Raw genomic sequence first — 18308 nt, 5'->3', positions numbered from 1 at the left:
GTAAATATATAATTTTAAACAAAAATGAAAACCTTTTAAATTTAATAATTTATACTCAAACCAATTGCCGATCCTCCTTGAATGGTTGAAATGATGAAACCAAAATGAAACAAAATACGACCATAAAAAACATAAGTACCAAAATGAACATTAAAACCAAAAATAGGGACTAAAAAATATATTTACCCATCGATATAGTACCAAAATAAGATGAGCCACTAGTTCACTACCGATGGTTAAATCCTGTCTTTTCTTTTTAAACTCTGCTCACAGATACAGATTCACAGGATGAGAAAATGCATCAGATTGTCCCATCAAGTTTCAAGACATTATCCCACACTTATCCAACTATATTCATTTTTACTCATTTTGGGTTAAATGTTCCAAGGTATTTTCTACAATGAATCCTGTGGAATATGTAACTAACTATCCAGTCTTTCCCAATACAAAGCTGGGATGAGATGTTAATATATACAGCATACATTAAATAAAAATAAAACAACAATGGCAAAAATCTGCATGTCCACAAACCTCAACATGCTGCATTCCAAAATAAGTTGCATGAGGCAAAATCTCTTATATCAATGCACATTGACCAATGGCCAAAGCAGCAGTAGACACACTACATGGTGGTTTGCCTCTTTCATGAAAATTTTGATTCCATCAAGAAAACCTTATGATCTGAGTTTTGAAGCCAGTGTCATTCTACAACTCGACTCTTACTCCTTCTAGTGTGGCTGCCATTGAAGCAGATGCCTCTTCAAGTGTTCGCTTCTTTTGAACAGTGTTGAAGGCGTCAAGAACATCTCCTTCCTGCCATTGATCATAATCTTCCACTCCCATACCACACTCCAAACCAGCATTTACCTGTCCGCAAAATTATCAACTAAATATGAAACCAAAGAGAATTCCCGCATCCCTTAAATTATCAACCATACAATTTTAGTAAGAAAGCTGAAATATTGATGCTGATATAGCCATTTTGCATGATAATTGATCTAGTCTCTCTCGAAAAAGCATCTTCAAACATGATCTAGAAGTACAAGACCACAATCCAACTTTACCAAATATTAAACTTCCTGTAACAGAAGTAACTTCCATAAACATTTCTCAACATAATGAAAAGGATTAACAAAACCAAGGCAAAGGCATTAAAAGCAATGTCACTTCTTACATTACAAAAATCAGGACAAAGATCGAGTCACTGACAAATAAAATACTAAGATCAAAAGCTGTTCCAAGGCATTGAATTAGAACCATTTCATTAGACAAATGCACATGAGAAGCCCACTACAATTAGATGCATCTATTGTTGCTACAATATATAGACTATAATCAAAATCTATCCTTGGCATCCCGTGAAACTGAAAATTCCTAATTATTATAGAAAGTATAGTAAAGAAAATAGATTTAAAAAACACTTTTTAAATTTAAGAAAATTCCTAATTGTCAATCATACCATTCATACTAAAATAAATTAAAAAAAAAACTTTTTTGGTTGGGGAAATGATCCAAAAGTACACTCGAAGGTGAAACACTTCCAACCACAAAGGCAATCAAAGATGAACATAAGTTCAGTCTATCATTCAAAATTTCAGTTGAGGATTAACCAGCTTCTAAGAAAATCGTCAATGCAGGTTGCTATCTTTACAAAACAAACCTTACCACACTTCATATAGTCCAAGTTGGAAACAAGTACAAATAATTCAATATTTTGTTCATCCCACTGCTTAGCTAAACTTGACTTATTATTAATCAAATATATAATGATCTCCCATCTAAATATTCAACATAGAAACTTCTGGTTGCGGATCTCTTTATATGCAATTTTATCCATTATTTTATTTTTTCTCTCTCATCTTTATGTCAAATTACTAGGCAGCATATCAAACCCATCAAATCCTCCCAAGCACAATTATTAGATAATATTCACATACTTATATGTAGTAGCCAATATGCCAGCAGATACATATGAGAAATACATGAAAAAGTTTACTGGAAGAGTCAGCATGCATTAAAATTTCATATTAAAGAGAGCTGATGATAGAAATGTGAACAAAGAAAAAAAAACGGTACTATCAATCAATAGTATACCTCTTTAACAATTTCCTTAACCCTTCGCAATGAATCAAGAACACCGACACGGACTGTGCGACCATTTCGAATGACACGGATGCCACAACCATCCACTATCTTTCCCTCTGTTACCATACATCCAGCAACACGACCACTACCACTGCTGAAAATAGCTCGAACCTCTGCAGAGCCAATTGGTACTTGTTCCTTTCAAAAGAAGAGCAGTATACGGAAAGCCAGCAATGTTTTAAACAATCCAACTTAATACAGAAACCAAAACATGAACTCTAACAAATTTCAAGAAATGCAAATAAACAGAACTCAACATTACCTCTGGAAATCGGTTTTAGGCAAAGAGTGAAAATACATTACCTCTGGAAATCAGTTTTTTGTTGATAAAATGAAGAAAAGAAGTAGAAATCGATGGAAGGGAAAAAATCAATTTTAAGAAACGAACGAGAAGAAAAGAATCGTACGAGAAGAAGAAGCAGAAATCGATTGAAGGGAAAGGGAAATTACCTCTGGAAGGGAAACGTCAGAGAATCGATGAAACGGAAGCAGAATTCAAGGGCGGAGAATGGAATAGAAAATAGGAAACAAGGGCGGAATCCCTAATCGCCGCTTCACGAGGGGAATGGCTATTACAGCCAATGGAGGTAATAGCCGCGTAACCGAATCGGGCCATAATAGCATTACGGCAACCAAACGCCAGTTTGGTGGTGGGCCCGTAGAATAGGGGGAATGCATGCCTATTCCCCCCAACCAAACGCCTTCTTAGTTTTAATTGAGCTCTTTGATTCATTTATTCATGGTTGAATTAATATTCTTATGGTTTAGGTATATTTGAAAAATTGAGTTGTAGGTTAGTGGGGTTAAGTGGATCGATTGTTCATCGTTGTTTCGGATCCCATTCTAAGGTGTATGTTCTAGAACTGACTGATTTCGTTATCGAATTGCATAATTTCGACAACCCTTTGTGTGTCTCTGAACTGTCTGAAGCTATTAGTGAATTGTTGATGGATTTTTGGAAAAATCTATAGAAGTCTGATGTGGTTTGAATTGTCAATAATTGGGGTTTATTTCACTATCACGAAACCTCAAGTTCAGCCTATTTCGAGGTGGTTTCGTGACAACACAGGTGGCCATACGGGCGTGTGCCGTAAATGGACGGTCCACACGGCCGTGTGTAATTAGAAAATTAAGGTTTTGGGTGATTTTTGGTACCACACAGTCGTGTGACTGAATTTGGGGATTTTAGTCGATATTCACATAGGTGTGTGTTTTGGACACACGGCTGTGTCCTTTAGCCACACGGGTATGTGGGATTTCCACACAGCCATGTCTCATCTGCATTTAATTTTGGCACTTTTGGACAAAGAGTTACACGAGTTGTTCACACGGCCATGTCACTCAGTCACACGAGGGTGTGTCATAGCCACACAGCCGTGTGCCTCCTTCTGCATGGGCGTGTAGACCCCCACATGGCCTAGGCATTTCCACATGACCGTGTAAGGCCATGTGGCCCTGTTTTATAAAATTTTTATACTGTGTCATAATTGACTCGTTTAATGCCTCTGTGTATTCTGACCCTCAGTTAGGCCTTAGTAAGGATGTTTGGGATTCTGATCAGTTCAAAATCATGCATTTATTTGTAGTTGTGAAATTAATTAATGGTTTGTTTAAATGTGAGTGAGTTGTGATTTTGTTTGGTTGGATTGTTGTGTATTTGGTATATCTGTTTGAGGTTATGTAATCGAGTGTTCATGTTTTTAAGTAAGTTAATCTGTCATTGAGTTTAGGCAACTGAAAACGTGTGTTTCTACTTCTTTATGTCTATTGTATGTGGTGGACATTTTTGCATTTGCATTAAGGTTTGGGATTTGGTAATGAAGAGAAGGAAGTCTATTTGGCAGTTTTAACTGCAATATTTTGTATAACAATTTACCGTACTATACTAATTGTATACCAGTTCAGCTGTATACCTTTACTTAGTGGCTTAGTTCACTTTATATGGTGTGTAGGGTGGATAAACCTTTTATGGTTCTATGTGGTGTGCAGGGTGGATGAGCCTTCTGTAGCCCTTATTTGGTGTGCAGGATGGACGAAAAGGTGTTTTGATGGATAGGTGAGATATCTTATTGTCGCATACTTTACGCAATTGAATTTATGTCTGTTGAATGACCATTAGCACATTTATGAAATGCTTTGAGAAATCTGTTGCGTTTAGGTACATGGGTATTTGGAATGATAATATGAATGCGTTTGGTTTGTTAAAGATAACTTTTCATATATTAGATTGCTGTTTGAGATATTTGTATGTGATATGTAAACATAAGATGCACTGGATTATTTTGTTGTGTCACTCGGTCTTTTGTTTTCTGTTGAGTTTCAGACTCACACTGAGCTCGCGTAGCTCATCCCTTAGTTTTTCCCCTTTCAGGTACTCTCATGTTCTGAAGCTGGACTCGGCATGTCGGAGGTCTTAGAGTGTTACATTTTGAAGCAAGCTAATAATTTTTTCTTCAATTCTTATTTTATTAAGTTGTTTATTGTCTGTAATTGTTTTACATGAACTGTGGTATAAATTTTGTTTTGGACTGAATTTTAGAAACTACAAAATTATATTTTGAATGTTTAATACGTAACTTAGATTTTCTGTTTTGGATCCTAAATGGTTAAATGGTTTAGTTCAAACTTAGCAACTGTGTTCGAAATGAAATGTTAACAAGTCGTTTTGTAAAATTGCCTCTAGATCACTTTGGTAAACAATGTGACCTCCGAGATCCGGCTGAAAATTTTAGGCCGGGTTATGGGGTGTTATACACATTTTTCTCTATATGCATAATATCTAAATTATGATGTAATAGATTGTACCATTAGTAAGGAAGTGGAAAAAAAATACTATTTTTCTTCCATAATGTCAAAAATGAGTTTGACAGATCCGGTTGATTCTCATCTTCACCATCCAATTGAATGTCACTCAATTCTCCCAAATTATAATCAGCTTCATCATGATCTTTCTGTTTCCTATCCTTGGGTGCCTTCTCATAAGAAAATACAATATCGTCAAGTTCTTGTATGAGTGCTCTTTCATTCCATCAAACTCATTATTTTGATGCTTGAATGGATGATTTGAGGGAATCCATCGACGATAACCCATGTAGCAGAAATTCCTCTCATTATGTAGCCAACGAGAATCGGTTGACTTTGCACATATTGGATATGCGACATGCTCCTTGGTACTTTAGCCTGACAAGGTTGCATATGTTGGAAAATCATTGAGGGTCCATATGAGACACACACGTAAAGTGAACATCTCATTCTTAGATACATCAAATACATTTATTCCATTCCAAATTTGTTCCAATTCGTTAATTAATGGCTGCAAGTAGATGTCAATGTCATTACCATGACCTTTTTCACCTAGTATTATCATCGATAACATGAGAGATGAAGCCTTCATACACGTCCATGGTTCCATGTTGTATGGGATCAACACCACCGGTGATGTACTACGTATAGTGCTCATTGTTCGAAAAGAATTGAAACCGTCACTTGTAAATCCTAAATGAACATTGTGAGGATCAAAGGCGAAGTCCAAAAACCTCTTATCAAAAGCTTTCCAAGCTTCAGCATCAACTGGATGTCGGAGAAGTTCATCTTTGACACGAGAATGGTCATGCCAAGTCATAGAAGCCACAATTTTGGATGACTTGAACAATCTTTTTAGGTCTAGGGATCAAAGGAAAGTACCTGAGGAATTTTACAGGCTTTTGACACGAACAGGTTGTTGTTGCTTAGCTAGTTAAATCTGCAATTCCTTTAGTTGTACTTGTAACCCATCTCGAGAGCCCACATTTTTTACATGATGTAGCATTTGCATCCAGACCCCAATGCAATGTACAGTCATTTGGATATGCATAAATCTTGATATAACCAAGATTAAACTTTTTGAGAGTTTTCTTTTATTCATAATATGTTATAGGGAGTAAAGTATGAAAAGCATCATTTAATAAATCCAGTAATTCGGTAATTGATTTTCCTGACCACCCATTCAAGGCCTTTATATGAAAGAGTTGCAGGAGGAATGATATGAGAGTATTTCTGACAAGCGAATAAAGAGGTACCTCACAATCATCCATAAGATTGCTAGCTTCATTGGTGGTTCACCTAACATCTTTAGAAGGAAGCGAAGTGGAATCAAAATCACCTACCATTAACATGACCACTGTGAATAAATTCATCTCTGTCATGTACTGGCACATTTAATCCAATAGCTTCCCTTATCAAGTCCCTAGTTCCTAAATCAACATCAGTATCATTCAAACTTCTCGTATGACTTGCAATATTGGGGGAATAATATGGAAAAATTGACGCGAAAGTTTCGCCATGAAAAATTCATCTCTTATACCCCTTCACAAAACCATATAGATGAAGATGATTATGTACAACTTCGGGACGGAAGAAAACTCTATTAGAGCACTTCTTGCACGAACAATATATGTTCTAGCTGTTTATGCAGTTCTTGGTGGCATATTCAGTGAACGAAGCTATTCCATTCATGTAAACCACGCTTAATCTGGGAGCATCAATCCAACTTTTGTCCAGTGTCTACATCATAAACAATATAGCGACAACCATTTCAACGAATATATAATGTGCATGTTCAGTAACAAACTTATTCATTATTTGCATACGTACAAATGAAATACTTATATCACAAATTCATTCACGCAATGGATATTTGGGATAATATACATAGAAGTAAACAAAAAAAAACCCCATTAAACTTTATATAAGTGAATTTGTAATCATATGGATGGATAAATTTTCAAGATAATGAATATGGACATACCACTGTCTCTACTCCAAGATCGTGAATTTGTAAGGAAGCGAAAATTAAGGAGAATGAGAGATTGGCATTGGAAGAAAGAAAGCAAGATTCAAGAGACCTACGAAAAAAGCAAGAACAAAACATTTCAGTGTTTAAGTTGTGCAAAACAATTTAGAGACCTATAGAGATACTGACATCTCTACAATCGACAGCTTAAGAGAGGCGAGAAAGCTTCTCCTTAAGTTAGGCCTAAGGAGACGTGCCATGGTGATGTCTCTTTAGTGCCTACCTAAGGAGACACTACTTATGTGTATTTTTTACATATTGATGCGAGTTAATTTAAGAAGACGCAACCCTAGCGCATCTCAAGTCATTTGTCACTTTTGACATCTTTTGTTGTAGTGTTGGTAACTATTTTTATATTATAAAGATATGAAAAATAGAATTAAAAAATACTACATTTATAGTCGGTTGAGTTTTAACTCTATTGGTATGGGCATTATTGCCAATGCAGGAGGACGAATGGGGATTCGAGTGTGTTGAAGCGCATTATCCTCCTATTTATGAGTTAGGGAGGGGATATAGGTAATTCTAGGGTGTAAAATAGAACAGATATGAGCAGAACGTATAATAAGATTATTAAAAAAATTTCTACATTTATATGACCATAACAATTATTTTTTGGTATAACAAGGTATCATTCATGAAGACTAATCCTTTTGAAGATATGTAGTTACTCTTCCGAACAATATTTTCTTTTTAAAAATACAATATAACTTACTGTTACACGCAACACTTATTCTTATTCATCCATCAAAATTTTTTAATTAATATGCAGCACACTTGACCCTAATCATTCCCTTTTTTTTTTTTGGCATACGCATGCATGTCCATTTCAATCGTCTTCCTATGATTTTCTGTTTGACTATTTTCCTACTTTTTCTTTTCTCTAAACACGATGAGCAGATTAAATTAATATAATCACTTTTGCTGGAAAAATGAAAAGAAAGTAAAATATGTGAAGGAGCAGAAAAGCAGGTTGGCCGTCGGTAGAGCTTTCATGTGCATGCCGGCAGAGCCTAACATTTTCAAAAAGAACACCTTCAGTTTCAATTCAAAAAGATAATGAAAGACAGATCATATTTTCAACTTTGTTTGATACGAGTGAGAATAAAAGGGCAATGCCGCAAAATTTGACGTGGGAAACCCAAAGCATTCGTCTGCATCCACAAAATGGGTGGTCCCTTCCCCTTCCAAAAGCCTCTTTTTCTTGCCACTCCCATATTTCACGCAGCTTATTAGAGTAAATGGGTGGATTAAGTGATAAATTTTTCGAGATTTCTCTAACTAGTTGATTTAGGATTCCATCTCTCTCAATTCCCAAAACTTTATTTGTTGATGTCCATATTCTTTGTTTTAGTAATTCAAACACTCCTTATCATTTGTTCTTAATTTTGAAGAAAGCCTCTCCAAATATCTAATCTATCACCTCTATAAATTTTAAAATTAAGTAAAAGTTTAATTTAATTTAATTGTACATGTTTTAAAAAATAAATTTATTTTTATACAAGATAAATATAATTATTTATATATGTAATATTTAAATGTAAAATGATGTTATATTAATAATAATGTTAGTCAGGGGTGAAGTCAAAAATTTTTTTTTGGAGAGGTTGGTATATTTTCATGATAGTAAAAATGCAATTTCACCTATATCTTTATATTTTTTTAGAGGATTAAATCAGATTTTTATTATTTTTAGGAATCAAGGTGTAATTTTACCATTATTAATTTAAAATTTTTATAAATTATAAAAGGCCTAAATGGAAAATTTTTCATTTTAGGAGGGTTGGCCCCTGCTAGGCCCCTTAATCCGCCCCTGACATTAGTGGTTTTTAAATATTGAATCAAATCAAAATTTTATTGTATAAAATTATTAAAAAATCAAAATTTATGTATATTAAAACTTATATGTAACTGTTAGAGTTATTCCTTTTAAAAAATATCTTTGCGTTTTTAACATCATACTCTAATATAACCACGGAGGTTAGATGAGATAAAAATAGTCTCTTTTATCTTAATCAATAGTTGAGGGTTTGATTTTCATCTTAAGTATGAAGTAACTTTAAAATTTATGATCATTATTTACCTTTTAATGAGCCTACAAAACATAAAAAATATTATTTATTAGATTTGTACATTGGGAAACAAATAAAAAAAAAAGGTTGTAAAATATTTTTGTCGGTTAGTGAATAGCAACTTGGCAAAGGCAAAGGCCCACTGGAGTTACTGCGTGCGTTTTGCCTAAAGGCCATCCATTATCTTTTTCTAACAAAAGCATAATACTCATAAGTTGGTCCCGCCTCCCAATGCATGCAGTGAACTCAGAATTTTTCGCATCTTTTAATAGGTATGATAAAAAGCTTTTTTGTATTTAATATATTGGTTTTATACAACATATGGATATATCATATAAATATTTCCTATACAATTAATGAAATATTTTTTTTTGAATTTAATAATCGAGTGTAAATAGAACTTTTAATTTGCATATATAAAAATCTTAAGCACTTAAGCATTATCAAATTTCAAAATTATTGAATTTTTCTTTCTCAATCTTTTGGAACCCTTAACCACTTTATAAAAATAAAATGTCTTTTTTTTTTAAACTATAATTAACATTATTACTTTATTACCATTCTATTTATATTTAATTTTAAAATAAAATTTTCTTTCACTGTCATAAATGTTATATTCCTTCATATGGCTTTTCAGATCGTGAATATTGACTATAAGACAAAAAATTTTGAAAGTATAATTTGCTTACTTTGAATTTCAAACTTCTCAAAATATTTATTTTATAGTTTGATCAAATACAATATTTTAAAAATTAAGTTTGTTTGACTAACAAACATTGAGAAGAGAACTAAAATGGAGAGAGTATCAACTCATACTTACTCATAAATGTCATACATTATATTTTCAAAGGAGAACATAGATTTGAGTCTTAGAAAGAGTATTCACATTTGATATATTATGATAATGATGTCATTTTATTAAAAAATTAAAACTACTACAAAGTATTTTATTAATAACTAAGTAGCATCATCTAATTTAAGATAGTGCCAGGAATGGTAAAAGTTGGAGAACCGTGTGTCGTGTTGCCCCACTCTGGTAAGGACTAAGGAGGAACAAACAAGAGATCGGACAAAAACTAGACATGAAAGAGTTTAAAACTCAATATTCAAGGTTGCAATCACATGAAAAGTTAGGAAAGAAAGCCGTATAGCTTTTTTTTCTTCTCTTTTTTTAAAGACAGGTTAAAATCTAAAACTAAGAATTTTACAGTTTAGTTCATGCATGACGTTGATGCTAATCATGGAATATTAATATCTGTCTTCTCATGACCCCAGTTTTGGTTGAAAGCAGTGCTCCTCCTAATCTTCCTCCATTTTGAAAATAGACATATTATATATATATGGGACCAAGATTTTTTTGAAAATAGACATATGCATTTAGTCCATTGTTTGGTTTATGGAGATAAAATTATATCATGGTAGGATTCGCTTATTGTTTACTGCATAAAGGTTGAAGCAACTAGCACTTCTTTTTCAATCAAAGTGATTAAAAATGTTATTTGTTGTCATATATGGGCAAATTTAATCAAAATGATAAAATAAGGATGGTGAAATTGCTATAAAAGATTCATTAGTTTTCATTATTATTTCATAATGCTTCAAGTAAAATGAATAATAAAATCATTAAAATTGGAGTGAAATTATTAAAAATATCGCATTATTAAGGGAATGTAAGATTACCTACTGAAGGTGTTAATGGCTATTAAATTATATACATATTCAATTTATAACCTGTAAATAGTTTATTTCTATAAATAAAAAAGAACACAAATTATTTTTTTTTTAAATAAATTCATTTTAGATATAGTTGCAATTATTATGCTTCAGATGAATTTGTGCAAAATGGGAGAGAAGAATTAATGATGGAGATAGAATTTAAAATCAAACTCCTCTTACCCTATTTATGTCATTCAAATTCGATCAAAACAACATCAACTGAACTAACATGCAACTTTCCATTGAATGTAGAAAATGAAGAACCCCTAATCGCCATGTCCAATAGGGATCATGTGATGGGAAAGTTATAAAATACATAAAAGGGTGGGAGTTGCAAGTATGAAATGGGAGTGCTTACGGCATTATCCTATTTCCTGGCCTAATCAAATGTATAGTTGTAGTAAAGTAGATTTATCAAATTCTCTTCAGTTAGAACTTGAAAAAAAAGGCTACTAATATTTTCTTACTGGCTTCTGTTACTTGGATCAAAGTCCTTTCCATATTGCCCCTGATAGTCAGAGCTTTGGTACTCGGTTGAAAATCTTGTGAGGTCTTGCTGGTAGTGCTGTGATGATGCAGACATCCAAGGTAACTGTGGAGATAAAGGTTGCTGCTCATTGAAGAGGTTTGAAGTGTAATAGGAGATGTCAGCATCGTTACTGCTCGAAAGGAGTTGTGCATATTGAAGCAAGTGGGGATATGAATCCTGAGACCATGATGAAGGTGGGGCTAGTGGTGTAGGGTTTTGTTCAGATCGCATGGTACTTGAATCTCCGGGACTCGGCGCTTCCATATTCCATTGAGCTCGTTCGGGAAAATTTAGTTTGGCCTTGGTACCTTTGAACTTGAGAGCAGCTTTATCATATGCAAGGGCTGCATCCTCAGCTGTGTCGAACGTGCCGAGCCAGACTCGGGCTGCTTTCTTTGGGTCACGAATTTCAGCCGCCCATTTTCCCCATGGCCTTTGCCTCACTCCTCTGTAATGTCTCTTCCTTGTATTTTCTTCACATGCATAAAGCCAATGCATTAGGACATGACATGATATATATCATTTTATGATATAAACATTTTATGTATTTTATATATGCAAATTAAAGTGTTTGTATGTTTTTGCATGCAATCATGAGACAAAGGGAAGCAAGAAGTGGTGAAGGCCTTAGGTTGTGCTTTTTTTTTCCCAAATATAAGGTTACAAATCAAGTAACAAGCAAAAACTCATAACACCCAACACTGAACTGAAGTATCAGTGAAAGTAGTTTTGTGTAATTAATAGCATAATCTATATGAAAGTAATTTTATGTCCAAAATTGATTACCGAAGTTTGGTTCCTTTTTATTGCATAGTTGGATTAAAGTTAACGAAGGCCTTACGAAAAAAAATAGTTTGAAACAATTTCATAATTTTTATTTTAATTAATATTATAATTAATAGTTAAACAATTGAACATGTAAAATTTTAAATCAGTCTCATATCGATAAAAAATATTTGTTCTATATAAAAAAAAACTTTCAACTATTAAACATATATTAACAAAGATATCATTTTGGATCGATATAATAGAAATATCAGATCAATTCAGTAATTAACATGCATCAATTACATTGATGAATTCAACAATTACATTATTAAAATATTAATCGTATAAAAATTATATGAGTGAATAAAACTACTATATATATTTCTATAACATTTTGTATTAGTCATATTTTAACAATTCAACCATTATATTTTATGTTGGACTCATGTAGATCATGTATATCAAATTTTGAGTAAATAAAAGATGACAGGCTATTCATGTAAAAAGCTTTCAAAATAAAGACAATAATCTTAATCAATACAATGAGGTTTAGGTTAAAAAATTTACATGATAAATTCAACAATTGAAATTTAAAATACTAATTCTAAAAAATATATATATAAAAATGCATAAAGATATTAAAACTTAAAAGCATGTGGATCCCTTCTCATATATAGTTAGGTGAAATTGCACTTAAGAACAGTGGTTTAACACCATACATTTGGCAAATGCATTGCAAAAGGAAGAAAAAGATGCATGCAATTATGAGGGTTCAATGTATTTTATTTCCCTACTTTTCTTCTTCCACTTAACAAGTTCTATAAGCTAAAACATGTCAACTCAAGTCTAAAAAATAGATAGCAGTAATGTCCATCTCATTAGTAATCATTTTCAATGTTAGGCACAATTTAAAAGCAAGGAATGTAAGTTTCAGAAACTTAAAAAAGAAACGTTTCTTGGTCAAGGATGAAAATGAAAAAAGGAATGAATGTATCCCAATCCACGTAATAGATCCCGGCACGTTAGGTTGATAGTAAAAAAAAGACAGCTTCATCCACTAGTGTATATATATATGTACATGAAAGAACAAGCTAACTAGCTTGCTATACGATCAAGACACTTGGAATTATGATGACCATAATACTCCTATATATAAATATATATATGTATTTGTTTTGTGAAAGCATGAAAAATGTCGGGTGTAAACACAGTTGACAATAAAGTGCAATATTTTAATTTGTTTTTATAGGCAAAGGGATAGGAAGAGAGAGACTTCATTAAGGAAAGTAGCTAAGGTTAAGGCGTAGATACATTGAACTTTGACCAACACTTCGTTAGAGACTTTTGGTATTTCCATTTTGAGTCACTTGAAGAGCCATTTATTACACACTGAAAAGGAAAGGTAAAACCAAGACAAGGTAGATCAACACGTAACTTAAAAAGGAACAAACCCTAGTTGCTTGCCTTTGCAACCTTATTACCAATCAAATTTCAATAAACAGATAACTTTTCTTGGTTATAGTAAAAAAAAGAAGAAGCATAGATTATATGCACCTTGATCTTGAACTGCGAGTTGAGGAGGGCCAGGGTGTGGCTGCGCTGAGGAGGGCGCCGATGATTGTGGGAAACCAATGAGCTGCTGATCATCGCTGCCTATCACTTGACTAAGAGCCGTAACGATGGCTGACGAATCAGCTGATTCAGGCCAAGAAGCTGTTCTGAAGTCATCGGGTCCTTGTCTTTTCTCCGCCGATGTTTCGGGTGGGAGTGGCCGTTTCCCATGTCTTCGATGATCCACCTTTTTTTTCTCAAAAGATTTTGAATGAATGATGTATGCTAAGTAGTTGGGAGATACATAAAATACTTTGATAGATAGCTAGGTGCCACGAGGAATCAATATGAACGGAGAGATATGGGGGATGGATCGGATCGAGTTTGGGATTGGGAAGATGTTTGTTGGGATAAAATATATAATTGGGGGATGTGGGAGGAAACTTGAGGAGGAAAATAGGGTTGTAAGTTGGGATAATATATATAGAGAGAGAGAGAAAGGGAAGTGTGATGAAATTAGAAGAGGAAAATAAGGTTCGGACCATCCTTAAATATTTTACTCGACAAGTTAAATTTGGTTCGATAAAAAAATTTTGGGTTTTTTAATTATGCGTGACAATTTAATTTATTTTTAATATTAATTTTAGATTTGCAACTTTATTTGAATAAATTGAGTTTTATCCTATGATTTTTTATAATGTTTTAAAGTCTTTCCTTAAATAATTTTAAAACAATTATTTTTTTTCAAATAAATAAAAAATATCAATAACTCTTTTATATTTTTTCAAAAATAATATTTTATATAGTATTTTATGTTGTTTTTCTTTTTTTATTAATAAGTGCTAAAAGTAATATGTTCTAACCTCATTTTTAACGTATTTTGGGTGATTATCCGATCTTAATTGTGAATTTTATACTCCTAATCCTTTATATTAAAGTTTTAATGCTTAATAGAGTACTTGAAAGCAAAATGAACACAAATCGGAGTGTTGGAGCAAACTGAACGAGCCACACGGGTTGCACCTTTTCACACGGCTAGACCACACAGCCGTATGAACCATACAAACGTGTGGTAGGCCATGCCAATTTCACGGGATTGAGCATTGAACAAAGGAAAACGACTCGAAAATAACACTAAAGAGAATACTCAAGAAAACATGATTTTTAAACAAAAATCAACTGCGAATCTTCAAATAATCATACGTTGGAAATTTAAACAAAAATGACACTAAAGAACACAAGCAATCCAAGCAGAGATTTTAAAGGCATAAAATATAGGCGTCTCCCATATCTCAACAATTACCTAAAATTCAAAGTAAACAAGAATTAACATCCTCGCTAAGGTTCACTCAAAGCACTCAGGGTGTTTAATGTTCAAATAATGTGCACTCAATAGTTAAACAAGAAATGCTATTACTATATGCTTGCTTGAAAATTAAATCTCCACCACTATAGAACGAGATGACACACCAATCAAGAGATATTTACAAGGTTGTAACGGGGCTTAGGTTAAGGGTACGAAAAAGTGTTGAATTGATTTATTTGATAAATTATTTTGATATAACAAACAAAAATATCTTTAAATAAAAATTTGTTTTTGAACAAAGAATTTAAAGCATAAATAATATTTCAAAACTTCCAAACATCTTAGAAAATGCTTTGACCACTTAGAATATTTTTGACAAAGTTCTAAAAATGACTTTAAACTCTTGAACTTAATTAAAACTGTTTCAAATCAATTATAAAATTACTCCCTACAAGCAGTATCGATATTTTTAAAAATGTATCGATACTTGTACAATTTTTATCAATACCTTATTTTTTATTGATACCAAATATGCTCTCTGTTTTGAATAAAAAATTGAACACAAATAATAGGTATCGATACCTATTGGATTTTATCGATAACAAAACTTTATATCGATACCAATTGTGCATTATTTTTTCATGATCTTTCAAAAATGATAACAAGTATCGATACCCATCAATATATATCGATACCTTTTACCAGGTAAGTTAATATCCAATTTTGTATACTTGCGCATTTGCGAAAGAGCTTCAACAAAAGATAAGTTAATATCTAATTTTTTTCAATAGTTCAAGAAATTTACCATATTGTTCATTGATGTGGTCTTTCTCTAACTTTGCCAGATATGGAATTGGTAGTTTGTATTCTCTAACTATCGGCTTATGCTCTTTCTGGCATTCCTCAACCCTATCATTTTTCTCAACAGCTTTTAGATTCAACTTATTTTCAGGCTCGGCTAACACATTTCCCTGATTGCGTAGACTTACTCTTTTGGGTTGGTTTTAGTGCTACTAGGTAAACTACCTTATTGCCTCTCCGAAACCAATTTAGAAAATTGACTAATTTGATTCTTGAGAACTTGAATAGATGCCTACTAGTTCCTCAAAGTTGTTTTAATGCTTTGGAGTCTAGTTTCCGACACTGAAATAAATTTAATCAACATCTCTTCCAACATCGGCTTCTTTTCTTGCTGATAAGGTTATTGGAAACCTAGAGGGGTTGTCACTTTTGATTTCCTTGACCACCCCAAGAAAAATTTGGATGATTTCCTTCATCCTGAATTATAATTGTTGCTATAAAGATTATTCTGAAGTCTAGAATTATTACCCATAAAGTCGACTTGCTCATGCTCCGTGTTAGACTTGAAGGGTAAACATTCCAAATTGATAATCTCCGCTCCAATCGCATCACATTGCATTACCAGATTCACCTGTTTACTGCAACTCAAACCATCAATCTCTTTACTCAGTGCTTTCACCTGACCCACCAACATAGCAATTGCATCTATATTAAAAACACCGGCTACCTTAATAGGCTTTGTTCTCATAACTTGCCATTGATAGTTATTCAGTGTCAGCTCCGCAATAAATTCTTGAGCTATTTCAAGTGTTTTATTGTTCCGTCGGCTGCTACATCGATTATTTTGCTAGTCGAGGGATTTAAACTGTTGTAAAATGTTTGAACTTGAAGCCACAAAGGTAATTCATGATAAGGACACATTCTCAAAAGATCATTGAATCACTCCCATGCATCATACAATGTCTCAAGGTCAAATTAAGCATAAGAGATGTCATTCCTCAACTTAGTTGTTTTGGTCGGTGGAAAATACTTCTACAGAAATTTTTTAGTCATTTGAGCCAACGCGATGATGGAACCACATGAAAGTGAATTCAACCACTGTTTCACCTTGTTCCTCAAAGAGAATAGGAACAACCGTAAGCGCATGACATCATCAGTAACACCATTGATCTAAATGTGTCGCAGATCTCTAGAATGTTAGCTACATGAGCATTCAGATATTCATCTTTCAACCCATCAAACTGAACATACTACTGTACCATCTGAATTGTTTTCAGCTTAATCTCAAAATTGTTTGCAGCAATAGTCGATCTGACAATACTTGATTCAACCCCAATTAGAGTGGGCGTAACATATTTATACATAGTCCGAGGAGCATGAAATACAAGAAGTTGTTGATTACCAGGATTATTATCCATCTCTACAGTAAAGTCCTTTTACTCTTGATTGTCTATTAAAATCTGTTGACATTCCCTTGCTTCTCTAACTTTTCTCCAATTTATGCGAGTAGTTTTTTCGATGTCACTATCAAAAATTACACGGGTTGCCTCTAGTCATAAGCCAAAAGATCCAGTAAGAATCAAACAAAAGAAAAATTAGAATGTAATAATTAAATTAAAAATAAAAATATTGAAATAAAAATAAAAAATGGCTAAATTAGTAGAAATAAAGTTTTCCTAATATTCTAGTCTCCAACAACAACGCCAAAAACTTGATGTGTCACGAAACTAACTAATAATTTAACTAAGGCAAGTGCACCTATCAATTAATAGTATAGCTACCGCGAGTAAATATATCGTTCCCACGAGGACTACAAGTACTAGTAATTATCGTATTTCATTTAACCAAATAATTCGAGTGATTGATTAAAACTAAATTAATTAACTAACAAACACGTCAAAGAACAAATCAGGAAAATAATCGATTAATAACCAAGATGCAAAACAATACCCAGGAAAGAATCGCATGGATTTTATCTGTCACTATCAATCTAAATTACGCAATTTCTTTACTTAGTATATTGATCTGTGGAAATCCCTAAATTATGCTAATATCTCTTTCAAACATAATAGCAACTGACTCTAGATTGATTAATTGAAATTTCTTTCTAATTAAAACCCTATGATCACATTAACTCGTACTATGGATTTATGTCATCATATTTCTAAGATTGCATGCAACTTCACTCAATTACACAAGATCTACTCTTAAACAGGGTCTATTCAACCACTGATTTAAGCACATCGAACATGGATCAATAATTTAGAAATATTAAACCAAGAACTAAGCACATATAATTGAGAACAAGAAACTAAATATTTATTACGTAATATAAAAATCAAAAGATAGAATTCATCATAAGACTCATCTCCCTTAAGTATTTAAAAAATTAGTTCATGGTTGAAAATAAAAAAACATCTAAGAGATAGTATAACAGAAAGAAATAAAGAAACTCATGATAACTTTCTAAGAAATCAATTGTGGATCTTTAATCTTGACAAAAATCTACTTCAGAATCGGTTTCAATGGAATTTTTCGAGGTTTTTTTCTTATTTGTGTCATATATGTAACACCCTCACCCGGTCCGAT

The 18308-nt window shown here is 32.9% G+C and overlaps 2 protein-coding genes and 1 non-coding gene across 5 annotated transcripts; 1 reads left to right on the top strand and 2 right to left on the bottom strand.

The window, feature by feature from the left end:
• Window positions 1–340: 340 nt before the first annotated feature.
• Window positions 341–3018, bottom strand: LOC107898985 (translation initiation factor IF-2, chloroplastic). 3 transcript variants are annotated; one of them, XR_005911920.1, is made up of 4 exons: window positions 2596–2923; window positions 2408–2450; window positions 2095–2283; window positions 341–867 (listed from the first exon to the last, which is right to left on the bottom strand). XR_005911920.1 is itself a non-coding variant. In XM_016824574.2 (3 exons), the coding sequence occupies exons 2-3, from the start codon at window positions 2209–2211 to the stop codon at window positions 706–708; spliced, it is 279 nt and encodes a 92-aa protein (XP_016680063.2). In that variant the 5' UTR covers window positions 2212–2283; window positions 2596–3018; the 3' UTR covers window positions 341–705. The 3 variants fall into 3 exon arrangements, 2 of the variants coding, with proteins under 2 accessions (XP_016680063.2, XP_016680064.2); XM_016824574.2 differs by lacking the exon at window positions 2408–2450 and having other exon boundaries at window positions 2596–3018; XM_016824575.2 differs by lacking the exon at window positions 2408–2450 and having other exon boundaries at window positions 2095–2258; window positions 2596–2871.
• Window positions 3019–10984: 7966 nt separating this feature from the next.
• On the bottom strand, window positions 10985–17137 carry LOC107898110 (ethylene-responsive transcription factor ERF113). The gene is made up of 5 exons (XM_016823653.1): window positions 16979–17137; window positions 16827–16889; window positions 16342–16398; window positions 13616–13937; window positions 10985–11766 (listed from the first exon to the last, which is right to left on the bottom strand). Exons 1-5 carry the CDS (start codon window positions 17135–17137, stop codon window positions 11228–11230), a joined length of 1140 nt encoding a protein of 379 aa, XP_016679142.1. The 3' UTR covers window positions 10985–11227.
• Window positions 16621–16724, top strand: LOC121216589 (small nucleolar RNA R71). Its single transcript, XR_005912769.1, has one exon. It is a non-coding gene; the product is annotated as a small nucleolar RNA R71 (small nucleolar RNA).
• Window positions 17138–18308: the final 1171 nt, after the last annotated feature.

The sequence above is a fragment of the Gossypium hirsutum genome, chromosome D04 (assembly GCF_007990345.1).
Source record: "Gossypium hirsutum isolate 1008001.06 chromosome D04, Gossypium_hirsutum_v2.1, whole genome shotgun sequence".
Lineage (NCBI taxonomy): Eukaryota > Viridiplantae > Streptophyta > Magnoliopsida > Malvales > Malvaceae > Gossypium > Gossypium hirsutum.
This window is presented reverse-complemented; position numbering and strand designations above follow the sequence as displayed.

Coding starts and splice junctions, on each gene's coding strand:
- LOC107898985 (XM_016824574.2), bottom strand. CDS start 2,211: ATGGTAACAGAGGGAAAGATAGTGGATGGTTGTGGCATCCGTGTCATT. Junction 868..2,094: donor TTAAGGAAATTGTTAAAGAG/GTATACTATTGA, acceptor TTTTGCGGACAG/GTAAATGCTGGTTTGGAGTG.
- LOC107898110 (XM_016823653.1), bottom strand. CDS start 17,137: ATGGATAATAATCCTGGTAATCAACAACTTCTTGTATTTCATGCTCCT. Junction 16,890..16,978: donor AGCTGAAAACAATTCAGATG/GTACAGTAGTAT, acceptor CGACACATTTAG/ATCAATGGTGTTACTGATGA. Junction 16,399..16,826: donor TATTCTCTTTGAGGAACAAG/GTGAAACAGTGG, acceptor TTGGTGGGTCAG/GTGAAAGCACTGAGTAAAGA.